We start from the raw sequence: 25,345 nt of genomic DNA, 5'->3' as shown, positions 1-25,345 counted from the left end.
CTTGAATTGACATTTGACGGAAATCGAATTTCATCAATCCGATTTGATTTACTGTTTTACTCTCGGGTTTTACTAGTAGTAGTTGCCGCGCACCGCTACGGAACGGATGCCTGCTCGCCCTTGCGCCATCTAGCGGTCATATCTGTAGTAATAGCCGCGTTTTGTTAGAGAGTGAACCTACTAGATTCTGTGCGGAAAGAGAAGAGTCGTGGCAGAAACGGGAACTAACATTTTAAATTTTATATGGCAATCAAACCTTTGACACCTGTCTTGTAAAAAGTAAACAAACTTCTGTCATTGTATATTTTTATTAACAAAAACCGTAAGTTTCATGCTTAAAATATTTTCAAAACACGATAATACCGTACATAAAACCACAAGGAAAATTATATTTAACATTGTTCGGTTTTGTCAGCGGGAAGAAAACGGCTAAAAGCCGACTATCGACTTACAAAAAGTCGCGGAACGTGTTTCCGCTATTCACGGGTATTGATGTTGTATTTAATATTAAATAATTACCTATTTAATAAGCCCCCTAAGTAACTTGTCGCCGGTACATAATCGGTAAGTATATTCATTCAAAATATATTAATTTTCATAAATATGCAGGTTCATTCATTCATTCATGATCTTTAAAATAACTGACAAATAGTCTGGAATGTGTAAAAGTACCTACGGTATCTCGAATAAAAGACCGCTAAGTAGGTGATATGCAACAATTCGTAATCTACGTGCCGGATTCAAGCACATCCAGTTCAGATGAAGATAGTTCTATGAGTGTCCCTGGTTGTTCTGAAGCTAGCTCAAACATAAGTGACATTGAATATTTTAATTCAGACTTCGATTACAGAGAATAAAACTTTTTCTAATAAAATATTTCTTTATTTGTAAGTTCGTTTACTAGGTTCTGTTAGTTACGAAATTATATTTCATTTAGCACTGACTTTTCGGCGAAGTAAAATATCGTGTGATGAGAGAACCGGACATATCCCAATAAGGCCTACCTACTTATGCACTATTTTTATTCATATTCATATTTATTATTAATAATGTAGGTACACATACATTACAAGTCAAGTTTACAATGGGTGAAATATATCCCAGATAGTAAAATTACAGTTCTATTGCCCAATTTGTAATAACTGTTGGACTGCACAGATTAGGCAGACAGATAAATGAGACTCTATCTTGTTTGGTACTAAAATTACAGTTGTATTGGGCAGATTCTTAACTAGTTTTAGCAGTTTTGTCAATGCACTGTCACTTTTTAGTATCTGAGACATAAAAACAAGAGTGTGTTTTAAAAAGAAAACTAGTGCCTGCGCTAAATCAGAGGATTGAGTTGACGAGCCGACACCACCACCAGGCTCCGTTTAGTAAGCCGTGGTAAAAAACCGGAACAAAAGGGATTCAAGTATCATGACGTTTAGTGTCGTACTGTAATCACGTGACCAGTGTTGTCAGCATAGCAAAAACCATAAAATAGCACTGGCGCGCCCTCAAATCCCACGACTCTTCTCTTTCCGCACAGACTTATTTATTCTGTGACACAGTTAAAGTTTATTAATGTGGTATCCAGACAAATCGGTCGATTTGATCAGGAAAATAATTGGCGCCAATCTCATCTAGCGTCACACTTACACAATTTAATCACCAATTTTAGAACCATAAACAAACGCACGTACAGATCCTAGCATTCCATAGATACTTAGCTTCGAAAATTGACATTTTTGTGTCAGCACCTCCTGATTTGATCGGGCAATCGAATCAGTGAGCCAAATTGCCCTTTGCGTCCGCACCTCCTGAATCGATCGGGCAATTTAATCAGATTGGCGAAAAATAGACCGACCGCTTAAATGAGTCCTCGCCTGCGCGGTACGGGGGCGACGGGGTAGGACAACGTGCGGGGGTGGGAGCAGCGCGGGTGGCAGGCGTACGGCGCCAGCACCTTCCCCGCCGCCCTTAGTCGTCCTACCTCGTCGCCCCCGTATCGCGCAGGCGAGGACTCATTTAAGCGGTTGGTCTATAATCTTTGTGTTGGTCCATTCCCAGGCAAGATGTCGGATATAATGACGCACACACTGTTTAACCTGTACAACGCTCCGGACGGATTCTGCTTTGATTTCCTCTGCAACGAGGAACCAATCATCGACGACCCTGACAGCAAGGCGTACAACGCAGAGAAACGGGTACGGATTCATCATACCCTTCTAGATAGACTTGCATTATCAACGTCTGCCAGATGAATGAAGAAAGAAATCTCAATACCGTAAAATGGGGTGAGTAGGGTTCGCGGGGAGAGTTGGGTTATGAATAGGGAGAGAAGGGATGAAAGGGGGGTGAAATGGGATTTTAAGGCTACTGCTACAAAAATAATGTATTGCAATTTAAAATGGAGCTATAGTAAATACTCATAATAATAAAAAAATCGATCCAACAATCTTCCAAAATCACCTTTGTATGAAAACCCAACTCACCCCAAATACGAGGGACTACGGGGTGATGTGGGATTTTGATATGTAAAGGAAACGCACGTACGGATCGGATCAAGGGCCACGACTGACGTATATTTGAATTCAGAAAACTAACTACTACAGATACCATAGATGAGTATAAAATACATAGAACCTATTTGGTATTTAAGCACAATACCCCCACTAATACCAAATACTATAAATACCCTTTTGACCAATAAATCTAAATAAACATTTAACACAAACCTAACTTCTTCATCAAATAATTATGTTTATTGCCAGATAAACTTTTGGTCAGAATGTCTGCTGGCATCTCTGTCGTTTCTAAATATTTAAGATTAACTATCTTATCATTACAACTCCCTTCTAGGCAGCAACCAGTATGGGTTTCGAGCAAAAACCTCGACTGAAGATGCCGTACTCCATCTTACAAACTCTATTACGGAACATTTAGATAACGGGAAAAAATGCCTGGGGGTGTTTCTCGATTTACAAAAGGCTTTTGATACTGTATCAATCCCAATTCTATTAGCTCGATTAGAGAATATTGGCATAAGGGGTCTTGCACTTGATTTTTTCACAGATTATCTGACAGGGAGAATGCAATGTACATGCATCAACAGAATCAATAGTGAATGGATTCCTATTGAGTACGGCGTCCCACAGGGCAGTACCCTAGCTCCAACTCTTTTTCTTATTTACGTTAATGGCCTTTGCAAAAATAAAATAGCTGGTTGCGAAACCCTCATGTTTGCAGACGACACAGTGTTATTATTCCATGATAAGAGTTGGGGCGGAGTACGTGCGCTTGCAGAAAATGGCCTTAGACTAGTCACCTCTTGGTTGGAAGATTCTTTGCTCTCACTCAATATAACCAAAACAAATTACATTTGTTTTAGTAAAACAGCAGCCACTAAACCTGGGAAAGATTTTAAAGTGACTATACACACTTACCCATGCAACAGAAATATCTCCGTGGACTGCAACTGTGCACTATTGAAACGTACTGATCACCTCAAATACCTAGGAGTACAGATCGATGCGCATCTCAAATGGAATCATCACATTACTGTTGTTGCTTCTAGAGTTCGGAAACTTATATATGCTTTCAGAAACTTAAGAAGCGTGGCAAGCAAGCAACTGTTAATTAAAACATATAAAGCACTAGGTGAATGCATAGTGAGCTACTGTATTTGCTCTTGGGGTGCTGCTGCTAAGACTCATATGATTGAGGCAGAAAGAGCCCAGCGAGCTCTTTTAAAGGTCATGCTATACCTACCTTTCCGCTATCCCACTACCGAATTATATAACATGGCTATGGTTCCCACAGTTCGTAAATTGTATATCATGCAATGTCTAAAAAGATATCACCACAAAGTAGTCCCAACGTTATCGATATGCCACAAGCGTATTGAGCGCTGTCCTCTTCCGAAATGCAAAACTAAATTTGCCAGACGTAATATCAATTATAGCGCCCCCTTAATGTATAATAAAATAAAAATAGAACTTAAAACTATAAAAACATTATCTAATCATGCTTTTAAAAAGACAATTTGGACATGGTTGTGTAATATGAATTATGATGAGACTGAGAAACTATTAAGCCAGGGATTATTTGGGTGTTAGATTAGTACATACGCACGCGCACACATACACACTCACACTTAACACACTCTCACACACACACACACACACACACACACACACCAATGCGTGCAAGTTTTTGAATAGCCTTTCCCGCTATATTGTTATTGTTTGTACCTAAACTAGATATTATATAAAAGAGTTTATTGTCCATACTTCTTATGTTACAATTTAAGTCAAATTGTTCTTTCAAATTCTAGCTGATTATGTAATACGGGCAACCACTGGGGCTGCAACACAGTGTAAACTAACGCAGTCTCCAGGGCTCCAACTTCATATATAGCATGTATGTGTTTTTTGAACAATAAAGATTTATTTATTATTTATTTATTAATGCAGTCACGACAGAAAAAATGTCTCATTTCAATATGTTTGGTGCGCTTGCTAAAAACATTATTATATGACAACTTAATTGCACCCTGGTTGTCATTGAATATATCAACAGTATAAATTCTATTTGTAATTTCATTTAACAAATTACGCATATATATAGCCTCCCTACAGGCTTCGGTGATTCCCATCAGCTCAGCTTCGGTAGAGCTCAAAGCGACAGTCTTCTGTTTTTTAGTTTCCCAAGAAACCGCACCCCCCGACATGGTAAAACACATACCAGTGTAAGAACGCCTATCTGCCGAATTGTTGCCCCAATCAGCATCTACAAAGCCAACTAGCTGGGAATTACCTGTCTTACAATACTTAAGACCTACATGTCTAGTCTTCTTGAGATACCTCAACACTCTTTTAGCATAAGTCCAAGTCTCATTATTAAAGCAGTTATTGAATTGGCTCAAGTAACCTACTGCAAAAGCTATATCTGGCCTTGTGACCACAGCAAGATACATAAGGCTGCCAACGAGCTGTTGATAAGGTATCGTTTTGTCACAATCACCTTTAGTACCGCTAATATCTAACTTAGGCTCTAAAGGACTGTCAGCAGTCTTGCAATCAGTCATCTGAAAACGGTCTAACAGTTGGTTAATGTAATTTTCTTGACTAAGTGCAATGACCCCATTAGTCTTGTCTACACTTACAGTCATACCTAGACATTGCCTAACTTCCCCTAAGTCCTTAATCTTAAATATTTAGAAACGACAGAGATGCCAGCAGACATTCTGACCAAAAGTTTATCTGGCAATAAACATAATTATTTGATGAAGAAGTTAGGTTTGTGTTAAATGTTTATTTAGATTTATTGGTCAAAAGGGTATTTATAGTATTTGGTATTAGTGGGGGTATTGTGCTTAAATACCAAATAGGTTCTATGTATTTTATACTCATCTATGGTATCTGTAGTAGTTAGTTTTCTGAATTCAAATATACGTCAGTCGTGGCCCTTGATCCGATCCGTACGTGCGTTTCCTTTACATATCAGGTTATGGGCCCATGATTAAATGGAAGCCGACTCTGCTTGCCTTCACAACAAACTGTACATGAGGCTTTACTTATCTGCGATTTATCATCAAGTTTCAAACCGATAACCGCGTCAGGCATCTTATTTAAATAATTGTTGCATATATGAGATAATCTTTTATGCCATGTGTTCCTGGAAACCATTACTGGAGCTGCAAATGCACTATCTGGCATTATCAATCTGTAGACTCCATTCTGTAATACTGCCTCTGCCACTACCTCACCATTTATGTTGACAATTCTGCAGCCAGTCTTGGAAAACAAAACTTCGTTGCCGTTCTTTATAAGTTGGCTGACTGACAACAAGTTTGTGGCCAGCTCGGGAACACACTCTACGTTTTTAACAGTTACATCGAACTCAAATGCATCCGTTTTTGTCACTAAATCGCAGTCGCCGGTGCATAAAACTGTCATCTTCTGATTAATTGCAACAATAATCTCCTTGTCGCCATGATAAACAATGTTTTTCAACCAATCTTTGTTTGTAAATAGATGTCCGCTAGCCCCCGAGTCCACATAAATATCATTTTTACTGAAAGTACCGCTCAAGAATACAGCACTAAACGCATGCGTTTGCTTTCGCGTGGTTTTCTTATCACTCGCGGCATTTTTTTCATTGTAAGTGCACTGATTCTTGTAATGGCCGAGATTGTGACATCTGTGACAGCGAATGTGGGACTTGGAGCCGCCATCTTTCTTTACTGCGCCGCTTCCGCTTGACATAGACTGCGCATTATTTTTATTTTTAGGTTGCCACTTCTGCGCACTAGCGAGCGCGCCGGAAACTTCAGAATTTTCGAAATTTGAATCTGTTTCCATGTCTAGCAATTTTGTCTTGATGACATCGGTTGAAATTGTTATCCCGGAATGCTCAATAGCCATTATCATAGGAGAGTATTTTTCTGTTAATCCTGCTAATAATAAGCATCCTATCCACTCATCACTGATAGCGAATCCGGTACCATTTAGTTTCTGTCCGATCTCGACTATCTGAGTCACATAAGAAGTCATGGAACTGCTGCTTTCTAGGCGAATTGATATTAAATGACGTAGAAGACTAATCCGTCTCGCAAATCCTTTGTCATCAAATAAGGCCTTCAGCTTATCCCAGAGTTCTTTAGACGTTTTCACACTTTTTATATGTATGAACAACGCTGAGTCAATGGTCATGATTAACTTGGCTTTTGTTTTTGCATCATCAGCGTCTTCTACTTTCTTGGTTGCTTCTGGTATAATGCAATGCCGCATCCCCTCCAACACAAGAAAATTTTCCGCAGCAAAAGTCCATTCCCCATAGTTCTCGCGCCCCTTTAACTTCGGTACATTCACTAAGTAATTCGCGGAACCCATTATCGACCACTGCTAAACTGCTCCGATAATACACTGGCACCACTACACCACTTATTCCCGATTTATTTCACGAAATAACAGCCCATAACCTGATATGTAAAGGAAACGCACGTACGGATCGGATCAAGGGCCACGACTGACGTATATTTGAATTCAGAAAACTAACTACTACAGATACCATAGATGAGTATAAAATACATAGAACCTATTTGGTATTTAAGCACAATAGATTTACTGTTTATCGTCAAAGTTATGAAATGGAACTACCCACAGTAAAATAAAAACTAAAATACAAATGTCCGGAACACTTATTATATACACCATTCAGTTTGCATTAAAAATAAAATGTTATCGAGTTTGAATGTCAGTTTTGCACCTACTCACCCCATTTTACGGTACTCGAAATGTAAAAGAAAATATGTTTAATGTATTAGAGCGTTTTCACACTGTCCGATCCGATATCGGATGTTGGAAGGAAGTAAAATGCATTTATGCATTTAATAAATCATTATTACTATAAACAATATTTAACGCAAAAAAGGCGGACTTAATGCCAATGGCACTCTCCTGCAGCTGTTTATGTCATAGGCGCCTTCCGACATCCGATATCGGAAAGGCACTTCCGATAAATTCAGCCATGTTGGAGCCCCCCGTCAGCTGTCGGAGCGATATAATACCTATTTGTTTGTGTGCGTATGTGTAGGCATAATGCTTGTTGTAGTGTGCGTGACGGCGCCCGGGCGCGCCCCCGCGGCCTGACTACGCGGATGTAGGATCCTACATCCGATATCGGATCGGTCAATGTAAAAACGCTCTTAATGTTTCCACCAAAACATTTCTCAATCAGCAGTATGCGACACTATAATTTGTCTCTCACAGGTCAACGACTTCATAACTCAAATCGAGCACCAAGGCAAGTACTACGAACACGACAACATCTTGGTGACCATGGGTGGTGATTTCACGTACCAGAGCGCTGCCAATTGGTTCATGAGTATGGACAAACTCATCAAGTTAGTATGAGACTTTACATTACTTACAGGTGTATGAGTTTAACATTCCGCCCGCCAAAGTCAACGGTGTACTAAAGTACTAATAACAAAGAGAATAGTGTATAGAAAGTTATTGTCATGGTAAATTACGTAGCCACAGTAAATTTACTGCCATATTTCGACGGAAGATTAAAACTTTTAGAACGCCATTTCTCTTTTATCCTTATTGTTTCACTGATATGTGTAAAATATGTTTATATCAAAAAGTGACGCCATCTACTCGAGACTAGGCCAAAGGTATGGCGCCATTGCATCGCACGAAAAGATTGCTTCACCATTTATGAACATAGACAAAATCATTATGTTAGTAGAGTCTGTGCGGAAAGAGAAGAGTCGTGGATTGTATGGGGCCCAATACATTCCACGTCTCTTCTCTTTCCGCACATACTCTACGAGTCAGACTACATTCTTCGCAGGTGTATGGTTTTAACATTCCGCCCACCAAAGTCAACAGAACAAATTATGAATGGCTTTATCCACGTGATAAAATAAGTGTCACTTTTTAACACCACGTGATTGAAAGAGACGGACACCGTTTTATCACGCTGCCACGTAGACATACACGACCATAATATCCGTGCTGTACTACAAACTGGTAACAGAGGCCTAGCCTAGTGACTTAATGGCAAATAAACTATTTTAATACAGGGTCATTTTAGGACCGTTAGCCATATTGTGCGAGGTGACTAGGTAGGTCATACTGAATAACTTTTTCTATGGGACCAACCCCGAAATCCCAAAAAAAAAATTTGGCCTTCCCATAGAAAAGGGTCAAACAGATCACTGTGTTATGTCTTTCCTGTAGACATACACAAGAGTTAAGGGCTATAAAGGTTAATTTTCTTATTTAACCCTTATCCATCTTAAAAGGTCCTCCTTTTATTTAAAGAACTATGATAAAATCATTACTTACATGCCCACAAGCTGTTAACTATTGCCCACAGGAGAGAAAACTAGTGTGTTCGCGGGAACAGTACATTTTTCTCTCCTGTGGGCAATAGTTAACAGCTTGTGGGAATGTAAGCAATGATTTTATCATAGTTCTCTTAATAAAAGTAGGACCTTTTCACGTGGATAAGGGTTAAATAAGAAAATTAACCTTTATAGCCCTTAACTCTTGTGTATGTCTACAGGAAAGACATAACACAGTGATCTGTTTGACCCAAAACGTCGACATCCACTCGACCAAAATGTATGAAACGGCCAAAAAAAATTTTGTGATTTCGGAGTTGGTCCCATAGAAAAAGTTGTTCAGTATGGCCTACCTAATCACCTCGCACAATATGGCTAACGGTCCTAAAATGACCCTGTATTTTTATTATAATCCTAGCGACCCGCCCCGGCTTCGCACGGGTTAACCAAACCTTAACAAATGATATACCTACCTTCCTCAATAATCACTTTATAGATAGGTACATCCGCATGAAAATTCGTTCAATAGTTTTCCAGTTTATCGCGAACATACATACATACATATACCTAAACAGACAGACGCGGAGGGGGACTTTGTTTTATAAAGGCTTATTATTAACCGGGCAACTAAAATATTAAACAGGAACTTTCACTGGGCGTATAATAATATAATTTGGCTGTGCATTAATATTTTAGCACCAATAAATTTATATTAGCCTCAAATATAAGCATCATATTATTAAAAAACTAATTTCAATAGCTACCACTGTGTTCTGCCAGAGTCAAAAGAGAGGTGCGACGACGAGCGAAGCGAGGAGGAGCGTGGTAGGTTGACCGTGTAGTGACCAATCAAAATATTTTAAAAGAACTTCATTTTTAAATGAATAGATAGCCGTTTTCTTTTTAAAATGTGCTTCATAAATAGTCTCCAATATAATAATTCAGTCGCCAAATAAATATTTGGCACCTGCCTAAAAATAAACAAAAGCTGTAACGGCACATATTGATATATTTTAAGGCTCCGTTTTAGTTGCCAAACTATTAATTTTAGTACCCATTTCTTTTATTTTAAACTACCCAAATTCGATTAATTAGTTGACCGGTTAAAAACGTGCCTTTCATAAATAAGGTGTAGTGATATTTTTATTCATCATCGAGAAAAAAATCAAAAGTTTATTTTTCTCTGCAGTCACGTGAACACGCACCCCGCCAACATGTCCGACATCAACATCTTCTATTCGTCGCCATCCTGCTACCTGAAGGCGCTCTACTTGAACGGGCGGAGGGACAAAGCCATCTATACTGAAAAGGTGAGCTACATACATGTCTACCATCGTCCATATTGAGAGTTATAAAGGCTCTCCTCTAGAAAGAGAGAGAGAGAAAGAGAGAGAGAGGTAAAAAACTTTCTATATACAGGGTGGCAAAAAAATACGTGCATTCCCGTTGCCAGGGAGGTTTTGGGATTATACTGAGCAACATTTAGTATGGGACCAACCCCGAAATCGCGAAAAATTAATTTGGCTGTTTCATACATTTTAGCTGGTCCATTTTCTATGGGAGGGTAATTTTTTTTATCGCGATTGGCCCCACACAGATATTTGCTGTGATAAACACACAAATAAATGCCCTTACCAGAATTCGAACCTGAGACCTCCTGCTTCATAGGTAGGGTCACTCGACTCTCTCTTCTTTCCAGTCGTATCCTCATTGCTGAGGGTCGTAATTACCAACGCTTAATACCACTTTCTTCCAGGCACTCCTATCCTGCGCTATTTGCAGCAGGTCTGGGCCTTGGATCCTGCATATGCCTTTACTGTGTCTATCCACCGGGTAGGCGCTCTTCCTCTACTTCTCTTCCCTTCTACGTGACCGACCATCATCAATACCTCTAGACTATCGGAGGTTCACTCGACTATAGGAGGATAAACAATAATTCAGTTTATTTTTTGCCAGGGTGATCACCTGCCGTATGGTAGCGACTCAAGCACGTACTGGACCGGGTTCTACACGTCGAGGCCCAGCATCAAGTATCTCACGAGGAAGACACACATTTTCCTCCAGGTACCGTTATATCGACATGAAAAGTTAACGTTGTCTTTCTAGCAAAATTCATAAATTGTACATATAAAGCCAAAGTAGAGTGTATAGAGGCGGATTGTCAAAGTAACTTTACATTACTTACAGGTGTATGACTTTGACATTCCGCCCGCCAAAGTCAACGGTGTACTAAAGTACTAATAGCAACGAGATTGGAGTGTATAGAGAGTAGAGATGCACCGGATATCCGGTTACCATCCGGTATCCGGCCATTATTTTACTATCCGGCCGGATACCGGATAGTGACCTACTAACCGGCCGGATACCGGATAGTGACCTACTATCCGGCCGGATACCGGATAGTAATATTGCTTGATTTCGGAGTAAACAAATTGGATTTAAGAAACAGACACGGTCATAATCGTAGTTGTTTATTATTTTAAAACAATTTAATAAAACCATTGACTTGCATGCGCACTCATTTCGAACCTAGAAATGAGTCCGCGCGAACGTTCACTAGGAAACAGGTCAAACCTGCAGAATGCGCACCTGAAAAACCGAAATGTAGGTATAGTTCCGCTGGCCGAATATCCGGCGGCCGGATACCGGATATTCGGCTGATGGTCAGGCCGAATATCCGGTATCCGGTATCCGGCCAATCAACTATCCGTTGCATTTCTAATAGAGAGTTATTGCCATGGTAAATTATGTAGCCATTGTGAATTTACTGCCATCTTTCGACAGACGATTAAAACTGTTAGAACGGCATTTGACTTTGATCCTTATTCTTTCACTGATATGTGTTAATTTGTTAAATATTGAAATTAACGCCATCTACTCGACTGTAGGCAAAGGTTATGGCGCCATCGCTCGAAAAGATTGCACCATACCTTTGACCTACTCTCGAGGAGATGGCGTTAATATTAATATTTAACCAGTTAAAGAATAATATGAAATAATAATAAGAATAATGATCAAATTCAAATGGCGTTCTAACAATTTTAATCTTCTGTCGCAAGATAGCAGTAAATGTATATTGTAGCTACATAATTTACCATGACAGTAACTCTCTATTTCAAATTCTCTTTGATAAAGCTCTCCATACATGGTACGATTCATCTTTACAATCCGTAGTTACACACCGATCGAATTGACGGATCGATAGTGTATGACAATATCGTTAACGAGTTACTTGATCTAAAACGATATCGCCAATTGCATCGAAAATCCGTGACATCATGAATATAGTAACGATAAATCGATATAGTAACGTAACAGCACCAGTCATGGGACACTTAAGAGGAAATTTTGAGTATTTGTGATATTTCCCTGACACACGTAAGAGTTCTACCGCTTAGCGTGTTAAAAGATGAATGTCCTATCCGTCTTTCATGTTTCAGGTGTGTTGTATCAAAGATACTGCAATGAGCACAATATTTAACAAATTAAAACTATGTTTTTTTTCTCCAGTCATGGACACCAAAGCTCCAGTAATGGCGCCCCGGTAATGGACGTGGATCCAGTAATGGGCCCCCTATAATGGACATTGCTCTATCAGTATAAAATATGGAATAAGTAATGACAAAAAAATAAATTTTTGGTATAAGCTTTTATCGCTGAATGTATTTTTCTTTCCACAGCCAACTAATACTCCTCGAGACAATTCTAACGAACCCAAACACAATTCGTTTTCGTTAATCACAGAGTTCCTATGGCCACCTCCTGTCTCCATCATCAGATCAGATCCATGTTATCGTAATATTGCGTTATCATCCGATTAGCAAAAGTATGCAAAATTTCAAGTCAATCGGAAGAAATCTGAAAGTGGGTCAAATTCAGCTTCCAAGATTTGACCCACACTAACTAACATACAAACTAACAGGGCAAGTAATATAAAAGTTTGTAAAAACGATATCAATTTATCCGAAGTCCGAGCATACCTCCTGACATACTTCGTAACTATATTTTACTTCTGTATTGTTTAAACATTAAATTACGACATGGAAAGCATAATTATGTAAATTGTCCCATCATAGGAGGTATGCAGTTTTACAGCTCCTATAATGGGATTGGGCAAAATACCATATTTTATTTTACATCTCTGGAGTAACAACATAGTGTGTTATATAGGTACCTTATCTCATGGTAAATGCAATTAACAAAACACATTCTAGTTTACACCAAGTAATAATTAATTAAAATTTAATATATGAACTCACCCCTCTTAGCGACGTTGTTAAAAATTATTATTGGTTTTTTTTTCAGTAACACGACAACTTTTGGGTTGACGCCAATTTCTTAAAAGATAACCGACTTTAATAAAAAGTCGAACTTAAACAGCTCTATGACTCTAATTTATAGTAAAATATTACCAGTGTTTTACTACTTTTAGATACTTATTTTAGAGGATTTATCGTTTTATGTCCCATTACCGGTTCCACGTCCATTATAGGGGTGTTTACATTATGGCATTTTGCGATTAAAGACTCGATTTTTGTGTCATTTTTGAAGCAAGCGCCGCACGCGCCTCCCTCGATCGCACATCGATCGCATCTATAGATGATATCAGACGGTTCATTCGAATTTATGTTCACTTGAGTGAATGTTTCATTTTTCTTTCATTCCATGATCACACGGCGTAGCTGGAATGAACGTTCACTTATTTTACAATTTTGCGGCCCTCTACAATGAGATTATAAATCTCTTTTCAGATAGCGAAGCAGCTGACAGTCCTCGCCCGGATGGGAGATTCGTACGAACTGCATCTACTGCGACACGCGCTTGGCATCATGATGCACCATGATGCTATAACAGGTCACTCATTCATTTCATTTAGTTAATACTAACGACCTGCTGCGGCTTCGCACGGGTTAACAAATTATACAAAAAACCTTCCTCAAGAATCAATCTATAGATAGGTACCTACCTAAATGTACCTGCCTAGTTATTAAAAAAAAGTACAAAGTCGAACCACTAACTATCTACATTCATACTCGTCAAAAATATTCATGTGATATAAGTAGGTACCACTAAATTATTGTTTTATAATTATATGTAATTGTGTGCGACCATAAAGTAAATATATATATATATGTAGTCTGTGGTGTGACTTACTATTAATAATTGTGATATATTTTTATGATGTGACGTGTAAAATTACTATTTTATAAATAAATAAATTGTAATTGGTGAAAATCACTTTATTGTACACAACACAAGTTTACAAGAATAAATTAGTAATGGAAGTACATAGTTTAACTTATCCCTATAAGGGATCTCTTCCAGTAGTTTTTGAGTTTATCGCGAACATACATACACGCAAACAGACAAACGCGGCGGGGGATCGTTTTATAAGGTAATCTTTATTTGCAGGAACGAGTCAGCAGCATGTTGCAAACGATTTCGTGAAAATGCTGACCGAGGCTTTCGTCGCGTGTACGAAGAAGGTTTCCACTTTACTGAGGTACTTCACTATTTCGTTTTCGATGACGGCGACCCTAAATAAACATTATGGACGTTGTCTATAGAATAGACCGACCGCTTAAATGAGTCCTCGCCTGCGCGGTACGGGGACGACGGGGTAGGACGACTAAGGGTGGCGGGGAAGGCGCGGGTGCCGTACGCCTGCCGCCCTTAAGCCCCTGCTACACGGCAGCCGACAAGCCCCCAAACCGCGTGGCCTTGGTCTGTCCCGGACCGTGTAGACAGTTGTTACCAACAAAATTTCGTTTGACCTCCGGACGCCCTTGGCATGCGAGCGCGCGCCAGCGACCGCGGTCTGAGCGGTCGGTCCGGAACCGTGTAGCCGCCCGACGCCGACCGCACTAAGCCATTTCGCTTGAAGGACGCGCCGTGTGCGCTCGTGTGGTTAATAGCCATGCCATGGGTACTCAATAGCATTTCTAATAATTTATCAAATAAGCTCTTCATTCTCAGAAAGTTATGTATGTCCCCGTAGCGTAGTCCAGCGAATTCATTAAGTTGAAATGACTCAACAAATGCCGTTTTTTGAGCCAGCGTTTCATTTATATACCCTTTTCTTTTTTTACAAACTTTTTATTAACTTGCAATATACCTAATCGTAAGTATGTAAATATGTTTGTACGGGTCAAATCTTGCAAGTTAAATTAGACCCACTTTCTAGTTTCCGATGGAGCTGAAAATTTGCATACATATATAAGTCGGGTGACAATGCATTATTATGGTACCATAGAGCTGATCTGATGATGGAGACAGGAGGTGGCCATAGGAACCCTGTGATAGAACAACGCGACCTAATTGTGTTTGGGGTTTTTAGAATTGTCTCGACGAGTATTAGTTGCCTCTGGAAAGAAAAGTACAGTCAGCGATAAAAGCTTGTACCAAAAATTATTTTTTTTCCAAAAACTTATTTTTTTGTCATTGCACTAGTATAGGGTTGCCATAAGTGTGGGGACTCAGACCGGGACATTTAAAGAAAACCGGCCAAGTGCGAGTCGGACTCGCGTCGCGTTTAAAGGGTTACACAATTTGTAACAATGTATTTTTTCATGTGAAACGTGAGTGAAATGTCTATAATTAAGTCCGACTCACGCTTGACTGCACATTTCTAATAGGTTTTCCTATAGATAGGTAAAGAACTATTTTGTGTTTTTTTTTTTCAAAATTTTAGCACAGTAGTTTTCGAGATAAATTTTCCATGTGTTTAAATTATTATTCATTGACCAGTCAAGCTACCATGTAGATTTAGGGGATTCAGGGTCAACCAGCAAAAAACGCGAGCGAAGCGAGCGCGAAATTTTTTTGACAAAATTGTGAAAGCGTGTTAAAAAGGCCGGGCCGGGCCTAAAAATCCGAAGTTCCCCAGTGAGGCTAGCTTTCATGCGAGGTCGAAGCCGTGCTTCAGGATAAGCTCAGCTAGAGCATAGACGCCAACCAATGTCCATTGTATTAAAAAGCGAAACCGTAGGCCGAGCTTGGCGCAGCGAGGTCAAAGGCTAAGCTGAAGAAGACGAGATTTGGAAGACAAACCAAAAATTTAGGTAAAATGTGAGGCTGAAGGTCGAGCTCAGAAATCTCCACATTACTTAATAAGCCCGAAGCGTACTTATAACCAGCGCGGTGAGCTTTCATGCGAGGCAAAAGGCCAAGCTTCTCAAATCAAATTTTTATATTTGTTAAAAATTAAGCGACACTGAAGGTCGAGCTGTAAGAAAGCAGCGCTAGTGTTACTCAACAATAATATGTGTCATATGTACAAGAGTTACTCGGAGGGCCGAAGTTCCATTGATGAGGTTTTAGGCCCTCGGGAGCCTGAAATTCGAGCTCTACATTACAGACTTTAAAAGCTATAAAATAACATAATTTACATAATCATCTAATTATTGTGTGTCTGAGAAACTGATATTGGACATTAGGTAGAAGTAGGAACCATAAAACATTTTTTTTTAATTTTGGCCATATGAAACGTAGAAATGTAGGTATATTATTATTTACCAAGTCCAGCCCCCTACTAAATAACTATGATTTTTAAACCGGGACAATTTTCTTATCGGCCGGGACGCCGGGACATCGTGCTTCAAACCGGGACATGTCCCGGCGTACCGGGACGTATGGCAACCCTACACTAGTATGAGTAGGTAGGTTATGAAATTTAGCGCCGCGGCCAATAAGTTTTGCCGTTTTGTTTAAGAAGTAAAGGAAGAAAAACAAAATGCAATCCGCCAGGGGTGGCATACACCGCCCTTAGGGCCATACACCACTGAGTAGGTACTAATGCCACGCCAACTTTCTGAAAGGTTAGGGGCCATTTTGTGCGCTTGCAATACGTGTTGTCCGTCCGCGAGTTCTGAACACACTGTGGTTTGCCACCGTCTAGCCAGACAACTCAGACGGACCCACACACCAAGGACAGACCAAGGTCAGACGGTTAGTAGGCTTGTCGGCTGCCGTGTAGCAGGGGCTTTAGTCGTCCTACCCCGTCGCCCCCCGTACCGCGCAGGCGAGGACTCATTTAAGCGGTCGGTCTATAGCGTGAGCACTAATGTGGCTGGCCAGGCCGAACTTCCTCTTAAATAGTCTATTGCACACGTGACAATAAAGTTGGCCAGCTGCATTGAGCGTGTAGGTATATACACGTAGGAGGGCTTAGACATTTCTTTTATAGATATGATATAAATACTTAAATATTATAAATCAATTTTAACAAATCGACCTCTGTATTGCAAGGCTTATGTGTAAGAATGTTCAGGAATAATTTATTTATATGCTTAGTGGTCATAGAACTGTCAAACGTCAACCAAAATTAACGCATACTTAATGTAAACGTACGTAAACACAGCGCCACCTACGTCACCTAATTCGAAACACGAAAATGTTAACTGGTCTTACAAAATGAAATCAATTGAGAGCAATCTATAAGAATCAACGTTTTCAGCTACCTGACACCGACGTGGGCCGGCGCTCGGCGATCGAAAAGTAACCAGCAATTCAACACGTGTTATCAAATCAACATGAGTCAATGCCCGGTACGTCCTACAACCAGACTTCTCAGAAATAGTCGCACAGTAGGTATAAAGGTAAAATGTATGATCGCTGGAAGGACTTCTTTGATGAAATCATCATCATCATCATCATCTCAGCCATAAGACGTCCACTGCTGAAGATAGGCCTCCCCCTTGGACCTCCATTCGCACCGGTTGGCAGCGACCCGCATCCAGCGTCCTCCGGCGACCTTAACAAGGTCGTCTGTCCATCTTGTGGGTGGACGCCCTACGCTGCGCTTGCTAGTCCGTGGTCTCCACTCGAGCACTTTTCGACCCCACTGGCCATCTTCTCTGCGTGCAATGTGGCCCGCCCATTGCCACTTCAGCTTGCTAATCCGGTGGGCTATGTCGGTGACTTTAGTTCGTCTACGGATCTCCTCATTTCTGATTCGATCACGCAGAGAAACTCCGAGCATAGCCCTCTCCATAGCTCGTTGAGCGACTTTGAATTTTGAGATGAGGCCGATAGTGAAAGACCACGTTTCGGAGCCGTAAGTCATCACTGGTAACACACATTGATTAAAGACTTTCGTCTTGAGGCACTGAGGTATGTCGGACGAAAAGACATTACGTAGTTTCCCGAACGCTGCCCAACCGAGTTGGATTCGGCGGTTGACCTCTTTCTCGAAGTTGGACCTACCTAATTGGACTACTTGTCCTAGGTAGATGTACGAGTCAACAACTTCGAGTACCGAGTTCCCAACAGAGACTGGGATGGGTACAACATTGGCATTTGACATAAGTTTCGTCTTGTCCATATTCATTTTCAAGCCCACCCGTTGTGAAACTCGGTTGAGGTCATCGAGCATCATGCTGAGTTCCTCCATCGACTTTGCCATGACTACGATATCGTCGGCAAACCGAAGGTGAGTGATGTATTCGCCGTTGATATTGATGCCAAGTCCTTGCCATTCCAGGAGCTTGAAGGCGTCTTCCATTACGGCAGTAAACAGTTTCGGAGAGATAACGTCTCCCTGCCTTACGCCTCTTCGCAATGGAATCGCCTTCGTGCTCTGCTCCTGTACTCGGACCGACATGGTGGCGTTACTATACAAACACTTCAACACTTCGATGTACCGATAGTCAATATGGCATCGCTGGAGAGACTCAAGCACCGCCCATGTTTCCACCGAATCGAAGGCTTTCTCATAGTCCACAAACGCTAAGCGTAATGGCAAGTTATACTCTTCGGTATTCTGTATAACTTGCCGCAGCGTATGGATGTGGTCTATGGTACTATAGCCTTTTCGGAATCCGGGTTGTTCGGGAGGCTGGAAGTCATCAAGTCTGTGTTCGAGACGGTTCGTGATGACCCTTGAAAACAGCTTGCATGCATAGCATGGCTCAGAAGCGTGATGGGTCTGTAGTTCTTCAATAGGCTGTTATCACCTTTTTTGAAAAACAGCACCACCTCGCCTCTACTCCATGTTTCAGGCGTTTTGCCCTCGGACAAGACGGAATTAAAGATCTTCTGGAGGACTTTAAGTACCCGTGTTCCACCCGCTCTCAGAAGCTCTGAAGTGATTCCGTCTTTGCCCGGCGCCTTATTTTTCTTAAGCTGCTTCAGGGCCATCCTAATCTCGTACAGACTGATGTCCGGGATATCTTCGGTATAATGTCGGGACAGCTTGGCTCTTGGATCTCCTACCAAGCTGTCAACGGGCTTTGCGATCGAAGTGTATAACTGTCCATAGAACCTCTCGATCTCGCCTAAAACCTCCGCTTTGCTCGACGCTATGCTGCCATCTTCCCGTTTCAGCTTTGTCAGCTGGCTTTGCCCAATAGACTTGTCCTTTGCGAACACTTTGGAGCCTTGGTTTCGCTCAATAGTCTCTTTAATACGGTTAGTATTAAAGAGATCATGTCGCAAGGACTTAGATATACGTCTATTGAGCTGCCTATATGACTTCGCGTCATCGGGAGACTGCAACTGTAGCGAGTGTCGTTCAGCCATGAGGTTTAAGGTTTGCTCGGTCAATTTCTGAGGTCTATCTTTACGGCGGGGTCTAAAAAACTTAGACCCTACTGTGTGGACAGTCTCCACTAGCCCGTCGTTGATTTCGTCCACTGAAGCCAAGTTCTCTAGGCAAGCAAAGCGGTTAGAGAGCTCGAGTTGAAAGCTTTTGGGGTTTTGAACATGGGCTCGAGTAGGTCGGAGCGTAGACTTCATCAGGCTGGACCTTTCAAGTTTAATATTGATATTTAGTGAGCCTCTTACGATTCGGTGATCACTACCGGTCTTTATCCTGTTGATCACAGAGACATCACTGAATATCCTTTTCTTGTCGGTCATGATGAAGTCTATCTCGTTTCTTGTGGAACCGTCAGGACTCATCCAGGTCAATTTCCTGTGAGGCGGCTTCTGGACGAAAGAGTTCATCATGAAGAGTTCCTCTCTCTCCAGTAAGTCGGCCAGCCTCTGACCCCTAGGGTTCCGTTGCCCATACCCAAATTGCCCCACTCTCAACTCATCACCGCTTCTCTTGCCCAACTTTGCGTTGAAGTCCCCCATAACAACAGTAAAGTAAGTTTTAGAAGTATGTAGGGCCCTACTTACGTCCTCATACATAGCCTCTACTTCATCATCGGAGTGTGACGAGGTCGGTGCGTATACCTGAATGACCTTCAGCGAATATCTTTTGGATATTCTGAGTATTAGGTATACCACCCTGCTCGACACACTGTCAAAGGTTATTATGTTGTTTACGAGGGACTCGTGAACGAGAAACCCGACACCACCTTGGGACTGTTGGTCGCCCTCCCGGTGGTAGAGCAAGTTACCAGACTTCAGGGTTGTCGTGTCCTTCCCCTCTCTACGGACTTCGCATAACCCTACAATGTCCCAGTGTAGCCTGCTCAGTTCCTCTTCCAGCTCGCAGATCTTTTCGTCAGTCCTCATAGTGCGTATGTTGTGTGTTACCAGGGCCAGTCGTCGTCGGGGCGGGTAGCCGGATCTTTGCCGGAGATTCTTAGCACCCCTGACCCCGCTAATGCCCTGACCGCTACCATAGCCAGAGCACCGGGGGTCGCCGGAACCTCGGGGCCGTGGTTTTATTGTGCTCTGCATGATGGGGGGTGAATGCCATAATCGCCACGCTTGGCAGGCGGGTTGGCGATCGCAGTCGAGTACACCGAATTTGAGGGACGCTGCTGCCCATCCACCGGTGGTCTTGGACGTAGTTTAAGGACATACCCGGGTCCCTTGATGAAATATCGCAAGAGAAAGGAATCGGGCCTCCTCGGATACCCTGGTGGTTCCGAATGTCGTCCACCCAACGAGCCAACGGACGCCGGGCACTCCTTTCGTCTATAAGCTTCTTTGATGAAATATCGCAAGAGAAAGGAATCGGGCCTCCTCGGATACCCTGGTGGTTCCGAATGTCGTCCACCCAACGAGCCAACGGACCCCAGGCACTCCTTTCGTCTATAAGCGGCACATTCCGTTAACATCTTGGCCCACCTGCCATCACTCTGCCTGGCAACATGTCCCGCCCAGCTCCATTTAAGTCTGGTAATGACGTATCCGACGTCTTGCACTTTGGTGCGACGTCATATCTCGACATTCCTCACTCGATCTTGAAGTCATCAAAAAATATTAATAGGTTAGCAATCTTGAAGTCTTTCTCTAGTAGGGTCAATTTCATAAGAGGAAGCTTGTGTGTTCATCCGAACTGTACAGATTTTTCTCCAGTGGGCAATAGTTTACAGCTTGTGGCTTAGAGCATTTAGTAACTGGATACGTCATGGCTATCATTTCCTGTAAGAAACAGTCTGCCTATTTTTGCGGGGGAGGGGACGTCAAATGTATTGCTATTTCTACATGATTTGTACGTAACGTACAAATAGCCATGTCAGGCCACACAAAAGTTTGCACAATTGTGCAAGTTTAACGGCAGAGGGGTAAGCTCTTAAAGGCGACTCCATTTATTAAATGTTCTAAGGATTGTGGGCATATGTATGTAGGTATTAATTTTAATCATACTTATCCAAACAATTTCTCCTTTAATCCATCTCCCTTAATTTCTGTCTGTCAAATCATGGTCAAATGAAATCCTGCAAGATCTTAACATTGTCAACAACAAACCCCATTGTCCCCAGTTTGTCGAGAGTCAAGAGAGCCTCCTCCTCCTAGTATACAACCCCCAGAGTGTGAAGACATACTACTACGTCCGCCTACCAGCCATAGCCCTACACTACGTCATCAGGAACGCGTATGGTAAGAAAGGAATATCCAAGTCAGTGTTATACTTAGGGCATACTGAAAATTCCTGGACTGGCCACTTAGAAAAAATATGTCGTCTCATATATCAGAATCCAGAAACTTTCAGTATGGCCCACGTAATTCAACTTGACTTAAATTGAACTCCAGCAGGGTGGTTTTGTTATTTTGGGTTTCGCGTTTGTGGGGTTAGCCCATAGTAAAAGTTGTTCAATGACCTACATATTTACCCCAAGAAGTTTGGTCAGAGATCACCCTGTATAATATGTGTCACTTTAACACTAAGGTATTGAAAGAGATCTCATCTTGATATCCTGGCTTAAAAAAAAACATATTTTGTTCAGGCAAAATAAACCCTCTTTGTAAAATTTATTTTTCTGCCAAACAGGACAGACAATGGGACCAAATGTGAGGTATACAGGGTGAAATTTAATTCACTGGCCAAATTGAAACACCCGAAAGAACTCGAAAAAATATTAAACACGTGTTTTTTCTTTTAATACCGCTCAGTACATTTTTTTCGAAATAACTCATCATCAAGTTGTCCTAAAAACCTCGTACGTTATGGTGAACCGACAACTACCCACTACACCCGCTTCTCTCTTATCAGTTAAGGTCATTGACACCCCGCCCCTCCCGCTGTTTGCAATAGCGTCACCAATTATGAACCCTATTGCAGCGAGATAAGACGCTTACCTACATAAGTTGCTAATTTTTCCTTCATACTTTAACGGGCTTAGAGCCGTCAAAATGCAAACAAAGGCAACCCATTTTTAATCTAAAATATTATTCTGACTAATGATTATTAACAAAACGTCCGTGGCTTAAAAACAATGAGTAAAAACTAGGTCAGGAATCTTTGCATACAGCGTATTTAAAAAATTGAATCATCTTATGTACTTACATTTGATTAAAAGTCGACGCAATTAACGAAAGTCCCACGAGATGGTACTCTTGGATTCAATCCTTGTCTGCGAAGGCGTGGAACTGATTCCATTTCGTATAATCTTTGTGCACCACGTAAACACTCACCACTTAATAAATAACACCGTACCATTTCCTAATATTCCCGGTTCGAAAACATTTTTTTAAACCTTAGTACGCGCGCGATTATTATTTTAAGGTTGGCGAGTGACGAGTGACTAATCATTTATGCTAACCGTTATGTTTACCGCTAGCGCGGAATGGTTTAGACTACCCTCGAAATTGATAAACCTGCCTACCATCGCCAACACTAACTAGGTGGACCCTATTGCAACGATTATAAGGTTTAGTGAAGGTCAGATAAGGGTTTTGCTGATGTTGTTGTTAAAACCTACTATTAGGTTTGTTTACATTTGTGGTAATAGGGTGACCACGACTCGTGGAAAGTATTTAAAAATTGAAAAATGAAAATTAAAAAAAAATGTACTCTTTTTTTTCGCTAAATAGATTCCTTAAGTGTAACCTAGTGCCTGGAATGAATATGGCCAGTGATTTAAATTTCACCCTGTATATATGTAATACTTTCAAACAAACAATTTTTTTAAGCTAGTTCTGTCACATCGGGGAGCATACATACATTGAAAACCCAGCTTCGAAATTTTTTAGGCGGTTAAAAAACATGAAGTGTGCATCAAAACATCTCACTCGGCAAGTCAGCATAACATCACAATACTTCCGCCGCCGCTGTGCACAGGCCTCCTCTCAAGCACGAGAGGGTTTGGGCTATAGACCCACGCTGGCCCAATACGGGTTTGGGACTTCACATACACCTTTGAATTTCTTCGCAGATGTATGCAGGTTTCCTCACGATGTTTTCCTTCACCGAAACGCTAGTCTTTTTTTTGTTTATAGATGAGGAACTAGAATACCAGCTTTCTCCACTGGCTCCAGCGATCACCAACCTGCCGGGGCGAACCGCCACCACCAACCACGAGCTGGTCTTCGAGGCGGAGAACGTCCCGCCCCTGGGCTTCGCATCCTTCTACATCACAGCTATCAAGGATCCTCTGGTACGTACCCTAAACTTAAGGCTGGTCGTTGATGAAGAGTTGGAGCACGAACGCGTTGGTCGAAGCGGAGTAACCCTGGCCTGATTCATCCTACTTCACAGCTATCAAGGATCCACTGGGGAACACCCAAATATTCCGAAATATGTTTCTCCGACTTTCATAACCTCGATTTTCATAATGCCGATTTTTTATATGTCCGAAATATCGAAATTACGACTTTGAAAACCACGAAAGAAGAAAATCACGACTGTGTTATTTCCGAATACTTAAAATCCGATTTACATATGGACGAAAGCTTAAAGTTCCGATTTAGAAAAAATCCGAAATTATTTTTTCCGAATTTGTCTATTCCGAAAAATCATTGACCGATCGGAAATAAAGTAATTCGGTATTCAGAAATTCGATCTTTTGTAAACTCGGAATAATGAAATTCGTGATTTTCAAAATAAGACTTAAACGCACTTTTTTAAGTCTAACTAACCAAAATCCGAATCGGAACACCCCACTATCCACGTGGTCTTGTCTGTCTTACCCCTAGAGTGTATGTAAAAAGCCGGAGGCGCGGAGGGGAAGCAGCCCTCGTCCGCCGCATTAGTGCCTGCGCTTTGCTACGCAAGGGCGAAGAGGCTGCTATGTCCGTAGCGCCGGAGCAGATGCCCAACAAAAAAACTGTTGCCAGAAAAGTGGCTTAGGTTAGGTTAGAACTGCAACCCTACGAAAACAAACTGTTGCCAGAAAAGTGGGTTAGGTTAGGTTAGAACTGCGACCTCACGAAAACAAACTGTTGCCAGAAAAGTGGGTTAGGTTAGGTTAGAACTGCAACCCCCAAGAAAACGAACTGTTTCCAGAAAAGTGGGTTAGGTTAGGTTAGAACTGTGACCCCACGAAAACAAACTGTTCGGTGACCAGCAAGCCGAAGCTGCGGAGGCGAGCATTTATTCTGCCTGCGCTTTGATACGCAAGGGCGAAGGGGCTGCTTTGCCCGTAGCGCCGGAGCAGATGCGGAGCACGAATGGATAAATTCGGAATTTAAAAAATGGGGATATTTAAAATAGGAGTCACGTGGAATCGGAATTCAAATTTTCGGAATAATGGCATTTCGAAATTCGTGATTTCAAAAATCGTAAATGTTAAATTCGGTGCTTATCACTATCGGAATTTTTATATTCGGAATTATGTGGTTCGGAATTTAAAAAAATCGTCTTTTTTGCTATTCGGAAATATACACTTTCGTGATTTTCATCGTTCGTAATTACGACAGTCGGAATTTTGATGGGTCGAGCATTTAAAAAACGGAATAATAAAATTCGATATTCTAAAATTCGGCATAAAATATTTCGGAATTATGTAGTGTACCCGATCCACTGGTATTTACCCTAAACCTTAGGCTGGTCATTGATGAGTTGGAGCACAAACGAGCTGGTCTTCGAAGCGGAGTAAACCTGGGCTGATTCATCCTTCTACGTCAGAGCCATCAAGAATCCTCTGGTATTTACCCTAAACCTCAGTATTCTATATTAGGTTGATGAGGTGTTGGAATTGCACCAATCACAAGCTGATCTCGCGTTTTGTACACATAATTAATGTCATTAACTGGTCTAACGCGACTAAATTTTATTATTTTACCTTTTTTCCGACGTTTCAGCGTTGCACTAGCTGTGGTCACGGAAGAGAAATAATGAAAGGGTCTAGCCGCAATCCTATAGTGAAACTGCCCCTGGCTGAA

General features: G+C 41.4%; 1 protein-coding gene across 2 annotated transcripts in view; it reads left to right on the top strand.

Moving 5' to 3' along the window:
* Positions 1–25,345, top strand: part of LOC134803704 (lysosomal alpha-mannosidase-like) — a 128,031-nt gene that overhangs the window by 15,586 nt on the left and 87,100 nt on the right. For both annotated transcript variants that reach the window (XM_063776504.1, XM_063776505.1), the window contains exons 7-15: positions 2,053–2,189; positions 7,758–7,891; positions 10,032–10,152; positions 10,799–10,906; positions 13,594–13,696; positions 14,255–14,345; positions 17,298–17,388; positions 21,505–21,622; positions 23,462–23,619. In XM_063776504.1, the coding sequence (XP_063632574.1) occupies positions 2,053–2,189; positions 7,758–7,891; positions 10,032–10,152; positions 10,799–10,906; positions 13,594–13,696; positions 14,255–14,345; positions 17,298–17,388; positions 21,505–21,622; positions 23,462–23,619 (1,061 nt within the window). The remainder of the gene's footprint in view (positions 1–2,052; positions 2,190–7,757; positions 7,892–10,031; positions 10,153–10,798; positions 10,907–13,593; positions 13,697–14,254; positions 14,346–17,297; positions 17,389–21,504; positions 21,623–23,461; positions 23,620–25,345) is intronic.

Source organism: Cydia splendana, chromosome 27, assembly GCF_910591565.1.
Source record: "Cydia splendana chromosome 27, ilCydSple1.2, whole genome shotgun sequence".
NCBI lineage: Eukaryota > Metazoa > Arthropoda > Insecta > Lepidoptera > Tortricidae > Cydia > Cydia splendana.
Note: the sequence above shows the minus strand (reverse complement) of the source record. Positions and strands in the feature narration are given on the sequence as shown.